Here is a 9368-nt window from a genome sequence, read left to right as displayed (position 1 = left end):
TGTCTTCCCTTCCTCTCTCGATTTCTCTCTGTCCTATCCAACAACAATGACAGCAATAACCATAGCAATGATAAAACAACAAGGACAACAAAAAGGAAAAATATAGCCTCCAGGAGCAGTGAATTCATGGAGCAGGCACTGAGCCCCAGCAATAACCCTGGAGGCAAAAAAAAAAAAAATACATTGTGGGCTGGGGAAGATAGTTCAATCGACTTTCATACCTGAAGCATCAGAGATCCCAGGTTCAATCCACAAGCCAGAGCTGAGCAGTGCTCTGGTTAAAAAAAAAAAAAAAAAAAAAAAGTCTCTGGTACCATCCTGGGAAAGGGTATGTGATTCTGCCATGCCACTCCTGGGCTGACAATTTTACTCTTTTAATTTCAGATAAACAGACATAAAGAGAGAGGGACAGATGCCACCATACTAATCCATTATTTGTAGCTCTCCCCAGAGTGTCATGATGCGAAACCCAGGAACTTGCCCATGGTCAGATGGATGCTGTAAGCCAGGGGAGCTCTCTCCCAATCCCCAAACCTAATTTAATAATAAAGACATTTTCAAAGCCCACAGCCATTGTTGTTAAGTAAAAATCGGAAAGTGACAGACCTGACACCTGAAATCATTGATGTTACTGAATGTGGGAGAATGGACCTTTTCAACTTACTGTGGGAAGCATGACCCAGATCATCATCATTGCTAGGATTGCTCACTTCAACTCCTCCTGGAGTAAAAAGAACACTGGGTGAGCTGTTTTCCCTATACCAGCGTTATTTCTGCAGACATCTGCAGATTGGCGAGAAGAGAGAAAGGAAAACATTGCCAGGAATTTTGACACCCCAGCGGCTGAAAAGAAGTGCCGTGTGAATTAAGGGTTTTAGGAAGTTTCGAAACTGAGAGCATAGAGCTGTTATTTATTTAGCATTTGGAAAAATATGCGAAGAGAATTTGGAAGTGCTTAGAATAATAGAAATGTATTCTATCTTATTGCTGTTGTTTTTCTCCTGCTATTTTCTACATTCTATTACTTCCTCCCAATGCCTTATTGCACACAGAGGAGAAAAGAAGTCTAGGTCTATACAGACAATAAATCCTCAAGTTTTGTTTTGTTTAACTTAAAAACTCCCTGTGCTGAGCACAAAACTGGGCTCTACAGATGTGCCTCTACTTTCTTTTTTGTCTTCTCCAGGCCCTCACCAATCTGGACTGACTTTTTCAAACTAGAAAGAGAGAAGGGGGAAAATAGAATAACACCGTAGCTTCCTTTAATGCAGTAGGGAACCTACTAGAAGCTGGGGTCATATGGATGGCAAAGCAGGCATGCTATCCATGTGAGCTATTTAGCAGGCCCTGCATATGTGCTTCCCAGATCACTGGCTGATATTTCGTGCCCATGTTGAAATGTTTGTCCTAGAATTCCTCGTCTAGTAAGCATGGGCTGAGTAGTAAGTGTTTGTTGGTGTCACTGTGTGTGTGTATCTATAACTATATCTATAGTCACCACTGGTTCTTTACTGATCCTGGTCAATCTCTTCATTTTATCTACTTTACTGCTATTGTTGTTGTTATATATATTTTTTTATTGTCATCAGGGTTATTGCTGGGGCTAGTCATGCCTGCACAAGGCATCCACCACTCCTGGTAGCTATTTCTTTCCTTTTTTTGATAGAGACACTGAGGAAGAAGGGGGGGTCATATACTGGGGAGAGGGAGAGGAAAGTCGATGCAAAACCCCATAGTGACCCTCAACAGGAGGAGAATGGGGCTGTTCTCCCTTTGGGATGGTCATTTTACATCCTGTGGAAATGGAGTTTCTTAAGCTTTGCTTTCAATCATGCTCTTTAAACAAACAAAAAAGGCTTATTTTAAAAATATTTTATTCATTTATTCACTATGAATCCGCTGCTCCTGGAGGCCATTTTTTTTCTATTTTGTTGCCCTTATTGTTGTTGTTATCGTTATTGTGGCCATTGGTGCTGTTGTTGTTGGATAGGACAGAGAGAATTGGAGAGAGGAGATGAGACAGAGAGGAGGAGAGAAAGATAGACACCTGCAGACCTGCTTCACCGCCTGTGAAGTGACTCCCCTGCAGGTGGGGAGCCGGGGGCTCAAACTGGGATCCTTAGCCGGTCCTTGTGCTTTGCACCACGTGCACTTAACCCGCTGTGCTACCACCCGACTCCATATTTTATTTATTTTGATAAAAACAGAGAAATTGAGAAGAGAGAGAGAGAGAGAGAGAGACAAAGAGAGACATCTGGAATGCTGCTTCATATATCATGAAGCTTTCCCCTGCAGGTGAGGACCAGAAGTTGAACCCTGGCCCTTGTGCATGGTAATGCGTGTGCTGTACCAGATGCACCACCACTTCCCAGCCCGCTCACTCTCTTTCTTAACAAACATTTCAAGTGCACTGAGACTTTGAAAACTTCTGCCAGTCTGGCCAGCCACCTTTGCCTTTTGTGTTTCTTTCAGTCATTGCTTTCTTTGTCTTAACTTCCTTCTCAATAAGCACTGTTTTCTTTTTTTTTTTTTTTTTTTTTTAACAAGTTACCAATTTATTTAAAAAGGTTAATTTAAGCATCTGCAATGGTGACTTCAACCTCAACTCCCGGCTCAATACTGATGGAAGTAATCTGCTTAACAATCTCAGAAGGGCTGTGTAAGTCAATGAGTCGCTTATGGATCCTCATCTGGAAGCGATCCCAAGTCTTAGAGCCTTCGCCACAGGGGGTTTTCCTTGTAGTGATTCTCAGAGTCTTGGTAGGCATCCGAACCGGCCCTTTCACTTTCAGATTCTTCTCTTTTGCGCCCCTGATCAAGTCGGCACACACTTTCTCCAGAGACTTCACGTTGCGGCTGGTCAGTGTGATCCTGATGCGGTGGATGGCCACCTCTGGCTCCACGGGGGTCTTCCCGGTATCCTTAAAGGCCATGGCTGCGGGTACAGCTTCCTGACCGACTTGTTCCTCCACGAGAACAGCGGTGAGTCAGGAGCACGAGCGGACGAGAGCTCCGCCGCACTAGCTACCTCGCCTTCTGCAAAGAGAATAAGCACTGTTTTCTTGCTCACGGACAGTAGCCTCTGAAATTCTTTTCTGAGTTGGAAATGCAAAAACTCTTGCCATGAAAGAGACCACTCCCCACATCCATGGACTCACACAACAGAGAGTGATTCGTGTTGTGGCTTGGGAAGTCCCGGAGCCCACAAATTTCAGAGGCCTCAAGGGAAGATTCCTAAATCAGCCTGGAAACTAGAAAGAACAGACACAGGCTGTTTCATTGATACCTATTTAGTTACTTGTTAGTTTTACCAGAGCACTGTTCAGGTCTGGCTTATGGCAGTGTGGGGGATTTCATTTGTTTATTTAATAAGCAATCAAGGAAGTTGTATTGTATGTCAAACATGGAACAGATATTGGACTTTGTATGTGGGGTATGAGATGACATCATATGTTGCCAAGAGTTGAGTGTACTCTAGGTCTACTGAGGATCCTCTCCAATGACTTGAACCAAATAAACAGAAACTGGCCAGAAGGACCCCTTCAAATTACTTGTACCTGATTCATTTTCCAACACATGGGTACGCGGTATAGACTGTTCCATCTAGGGGAGCACCTCAGATGACTCAGCAGTCTCTTTGCAGGGATAGATTCTTCTTCTCCCATCCCTCAAGTGGCTGCCTTGAACTTCTCAGTGTTAGGATCTAGACAAGAGCCTTTAAGGTTGAGAGCTTCCAACCACAGACTTGACATTTTGGTGTTGGTGAGCTAGCTTACAGCAGTGCAAATGTCAGGCAGTGATGACAGCTCAGTGTTCCTATGCCTCAGGCATGGAAGTCTTTTGTGTAACCATTATGCTGTCACTCTTTGGTGATGGAGGTTTTCATTGTGTGACATAAAGCAACCCTAGTCCACTGGCTCTGATGGCAGGTGGTAGTCATACGGACATAAGCAGCGTTTACTGCTTGTTTCTAATAGGATGCTGTGGTTCTATCAATGGGAGGCCCCATCGTGGGGGCCAGTGGTGGTGGTGGTGCAGTCACACACACGCCTATTGGTATAGAAAACACACACACACACACACACACACGATAGGACTGGGAAGCAGAAAAAAAATTGGTCTATTCCTCCACACCAAGAAGGAAGAATGTTGAAGAATCAGCCACATATTCCCAATATGGCAACCCTGCAGTGGAATTTTTATAGAGTTCTGGTTTTCATTCTGGTTCTCTCTGTGTGAGTCTTGGCTCAACCAAAAAAGTTTAGGTTTTCTATCCAACTAAGGGAAGATAGAAACAGGGTGTGGATATGGATCCACCTGCCAACACCCATGTTCAAGAGAGAAGCAGTTACAGAAGCTAGACTCCATAAAGACTCTTCACTCCATAAAGAATTTTGGTCCATAGCCCCAGAGTGGGGATAAAGAATAAGGAAGCTTCTAGTGGAGGGGATTGAATATGGAGCTCTGGTGGTGGGAACTGTATGGAACTGTACCCATTATCTTACAATCTTTTTAAAAAATATTTATTTATTCATTCTTGTTGCCCTTGTTGTTTTTTTAATTACCGCTGTTGTTCACCGCCTGTGAAGCGACTCCCCTGCAGGTATGAGGGACTCCCCTGCAGGTATGAGGCCGGGGTCTCAAACCCGGATCCTTACGCCGGTCCTTGTGCTTTGTGCCACGTGTGCTTAACCCACTGTGCTACCACCCAACTCCCTATAAAGTTAGGTTTTAAAACCTGCTGAAAGCATAGTTACACTATTACATGTAGACAAACTGTCAAACTGTCACCTTCTTAAGTGTGTCCAGAAGCTCCCAAATGATCTGGGATGGTGAATGTTGCACCCTGCCCAGAACTTTCCTGATGTTGACAGAACTGCACCTTACGCACACATGCAAGCAAGCACATGCACATACAGGCACTACCAAGCTAACTTTACGGTTATTTTGTCTTCTAACAAAAATGCATTTGGTTGTATTGTTATGTAGAAAACTGAGAAATTTTATGCATGTACAAACTATTGTATTCACTGTCAAGTGTAAAACATTAATCCCCCAATAAGGGGGGGGGGGGGAACTGCATCTAAGTAATGAAACACCTTAACGTGGAATTTCAGGCACAGTAGGAGGGACATCTTTCTTTCTTGCTTGCTTGCTTCCTTCCTTCCTTTCTTCCTTTCTTTCTTTCTTTTTTCTTTTTCTTTTTCTTTTTTTTTACCAGAGCACTGCTTTCTTCTTCTTCTAGCGTTTGCCCTTCTTCCGCAGCCAGTCAACAGCGTCAGGTTGAGCCTGATGTCAAGTTTCGAGACCTCCTTTGAATCTGGAGAGGTGGCAGTCGTTGACTCTGTGGGTCATAGTCTGTCTGTAGCCGCAGGGGCAGTTCGGGTCGTCTCTGGCTCCCCAGCGATGGAACATAGCGGCGCACCGGCCATGGCCTGTTCGATAGCGATTGAGGAGGGCCCGATCATAACGTGCTAGGTCAAAGCCGGGTGGACGCTTGCAGGGGTCTGTGATGAGGTGTTTGTTCTTGACCTCAGCTGACTGCCAACTCTGTTTCCAAGAGTCTGGAACAGAGAAGTTCAGTGTAGGCGTAGGGGACCAGATTGGGTGACTAGACGTCAAGCGTTGGACAGGGTGGGCAAAGATATCCGCGTATATTGGCAGGTCCAGTCGAGCGTAGACGTTGGAAATGAACTTAGATGATGCCGCATCCCGACGAATATCTGGCGGGGCGATGTTGCTAAGAACTGGCAGCCATGGAACTGGGGTGGAACGGATGGTTCCAGAAATGATCCTCATGGAGGAATATAATTTGGAATCGACCAAGTGGACATGGGGGCTACGGAACCATACTGGGGCACAGTATTCTGCAGTGGAATAGCATAATGCCAGAGAGGATGATCGTAGTGTGGAAGCGCTCGCACCCCATGAGGAGCTGGCCAGTCTTGCCATGATGTGATTCCTCGCGCCCACCTTTGCTGCAGTTTTTATGAGATGTTCGTGAAATGACAGAGTGCGATCGAGAGTAACGCCAAGATAGACTGGCTGGGCTTCATGCCGGATTCTCGTATCGCCAAGCTGCACATTAAGCTCACGCGAGGCCGAGGCATGTATGCCCAATGTAAAATAACTAAAAAAATATTTAACAATAATAATAATGGTAGGTTGGGAGTTGGGTGGTAACTCAGTGGGTTAAGCGCACGTGATGCAAAGCATAAGGACTGGCTAAGGATCCCGGTTCGAGCTCGCAGCTCCCCGCCTCCAGGGGCGGTCGATTCACAAGTGGTGAAGCAGGTTTGCAGGTGTCTAGCTTTCTCTCCCCCTCTGTCTTCCCCTCCTCTCTCCATTTCTCTCTGTCCTATCCAACAACGACGACATCAACAACAATAATTAGCCATTAGTTATTATTTTATTGTAGTCAACAATAAAATAACAAGGGGCAACAAAAGGGAATAAATAAAATAAATATTAAAAAAATAATAATGGGAGGCGGGCGGGAGCGCAAGGACCAGAGTAAGGATCCCGGTTGGAGCCCCACCCCCCCACCTGCAGGGGAGGCACTTCACAGGCGGTGAAGCAGGTCTACAGGTGTCTACCTTTCTGTCCCCTCTCCGTCTTCCCCTCCTCTCTCCATTTCTCTCTGTCCTGTCCAACAGCAACATCAATAATAACTACAACAATAAAAAAACAAGGGCAACAAAAAGGAATAAATAAATAAATAAGTAAATAAATAAATAAAATAATAATAATGATAGGTTCCTCTTGCATTTATAAATTCCACATTCAGAAGCAATGCTAAGCTTTTAGAATCATAGTGTGTTTCAATTTGGCAAATCACCGTCCTGAATTTTATCCCTGGCCAAACCCTGTTTATTGAAAAGGTCACCTGACATTTCACAAAATGCTTGTTAGGTCAAATATTTGGATTTGTTCCTCATAGATAAAAGGATTATATATCAACACAATGAGTGAAAAGTGCAAGTGAAAAGTATTTAGGGAAATGCACATGTCGAATTACAGAGAGTGCTCTCATTTGCATTCCTGGGGCCTCCTAGGCTGCAAGTTTAATCCCTAGCACCACCTTATGCCAGAGCTAAGCTCTGTCCCCTCTCTAAGATAAAATGATGTTAACGTGGAAGCATTTTGGTTATATAGACTCTTGCATGTTGGGTTTTTACCACATTTTAAAAGAAACGCTGATTTACACAACTTGTCACAGGGGAACATCTCTCCAAGATAAGACACGTGTTAGTAGTACACATCACCCATTACCAAATTGACATCCCATTTAACAAAGGGCACTGGGCCCCCAATTCCCTTTCAGTTGCTTTCTGAGTCCTTAGATCTGCCCAAACAGACCATGCACCATTAATGTTTTAACCTGTATTTTCCCTTGCCTTGTTTAAGTCCCGCCTGTGAATAAGATCACTCAATTTCTTTCTTCCTTCCTCCCTTCCTTCCTTCCTTCCTTCCTTCCTTCCTTTCTTCCTTCCTTTCTCTCCCTCTCTCTCTCTCTTCCTTCTTTTATTTCTTTTTTCCTTCCTTCCTTCCTTCCTTCCTTTCTTTCTTTCTTTCTTTCTTTTTCTTCCCCCCCCCCGTATTCAAGATACAGATGTGCAAAAGTGTGGTGCTTTTTATTATTATTTTTATTTATAAAAAGGAAACACTGACAAAACCATAAGATAAGAGGGGTATTGAAGCGCAAGGACTGGCATAAGGATCCCGGTTCGAGCCCCCAGCTCCCCTCCTGCAGGGGAGTCGCTTCACAGGCGGTGAAGCAGGTCTGCAGGTGTCTGTCTTTCTCTCCCCTTCTCTGTCTTCCCCTCCTCTCTCCGTTTCTCTCTGTCCTATCCAACAATGATGACATCCACAACAACAACAACAATAATAATAACTACAACAACAATTAAAAAAAAGCAAGGGCAACAAAAGGTAAAATAAATAAATAAATAAATAAATAAATATTAAGAAAATAAGAGGGGTATAACTCTACACAATTCCCACCACCAGAACTCCATATCCCATCCCCTGCCCTGATAGCTTTCCTATTCTTTAACCCTCTGGGAGCATGGACTTAGGGTCATTATGGGGTGCAGAGGGTGGAAGGTCTGGCTTCTGTAACTGCTTCCCTGCTGAACATGGGCATTGGCAGGTCAATCCATACTCCCAGCCTGCCTCTCTCTCTCCCTCATGAAGCAGGTCTTTCTTTCTTTCTTTCTTTCTTTCTTTCTTTCTTTCTTTCTTTCTTTCTTTCTTTCTTTCTTTCTCCTTCTGGCTTCTTTCACTTAGCATGATTTCCTCCAGCCCCATCCATGTTGTTAAAAGGGAGGGTGTGCTCATTTTTCCTTATAGCTGAGTACAATTTATTGTGCAGATATATAACTTAACTTCTTTATCCACTTATCTGCCTTTGAACAAGAATTATCTCCAAATTTCAGCTGTTACAAATAGTGCTGTGGTGAGCACAGGAGGTCATAAACCTTTCTGGACAGTTTTGTGTTCTATGGATAAATACCTAGAAGAGTAATTGCTGGACCATATGGTAGGTCTATTTTTAATGTTTTGAGGTATCTCTAGTCTGTTTTCCCCTGGGGCTAGACCAACTTACATTCTCATCAACCCAGAGAATTATTTTTCCACAAGATCTTTGAAGTATGTATTTCTTTCCTTCTTGATGTACCGTGAGTTCTGTGAGCTTATATACTTTTGTTACTTCCCCTTTGTCTGATCTATGGAGTATAAAAATGTCCCATCAAATGGGGTGGTTTCTTCTCTTTCTTTCCTCCCTTTATTCTGGCCTAACATGCAAGTCTTTGGCCCATTTGTAGTTAACTTTTGGGCAGGGTGACCTGTGATCCTGTTTTATTATTTATTTATTTATTTTTTTAATAAATTAAAGATTTTATTTTATTTTAAATTTTTTTAATTTTATTTATTTATTCCCTTTTGTTGTCTTTGTTGCTTTATTGTTGTAGTTATTATTGATGTCGTCGTTGTTGGACAGAACAGAGAGAAATGGAGAGAGGAGAGGAAGACAGAGAGGGAGAGAGAAAGACAGACACCAGCAGACCTACTTCACCGCCTGTGAAGCGACTCCCCTGCAGGTGGGGAGCCAGGGGCTTGAACCGGGATCCTTACTCCAGTCTTTGCGCTTCGCACCATGTGTGCTTAACCCTCTGCGCTACAGCCTGGCTCCCGATCCTGTTTTATTCTTCCATATATAGCTCTCCACTTTGCCCAGGAAATTTTATGAAAGACTTTTTCTTCTCCATTTTATATGGTAACCCTCTTTGCCATTCTCACAAGCCTGAGGTGACCTCCTATTGTTGTCTTGAATTCCTGGTCCTTGATAATTGGTGACTTTGAGC

General features: G+C 43.6%; 1 protein-coding gene across 1 annotated transcript; it reads right to left on the bottom strand.

Moving 5' to 3' along the window:
* Positions 1-2514: 2514 nt before the first annotated feature.
* LOC132536861 (small ribosomal subunit protein uS10) lies at positions 2515-3050 on the bottom strand. Its single transcript, XM_060186255.1, has one exon. It carries the CDS (start codon positions 2931-2933, stop codon positions 2574-2576), a length of 360 nt encoding a protein of 119 aa, XP_060042238.1. The 5' UTR covers positions 2934-3050; the 3' UTR covers positions 2515-2573.
* Positions 3051-9368: the final 6318 nt, after the last annotated feature.

This window comes from Erinaceus europaeus, chromosome 2 (assembly GCF_950295315.1).
Source record: "Erinaceus europaeus chromosome 2, mEriEur2.1, whole genome shotgun sequence".
Taxonomy (NCBI): domain Eukaryota; kingdom Metazoa; phylum Chordata; class Mammalia; order Eulipotyphla; family Erinaceidae; genus Erinaceus; species Erinaceus europaeus.
This window is presented reverse-complemented; position numbering and strand designations above follow the sequence as displayed.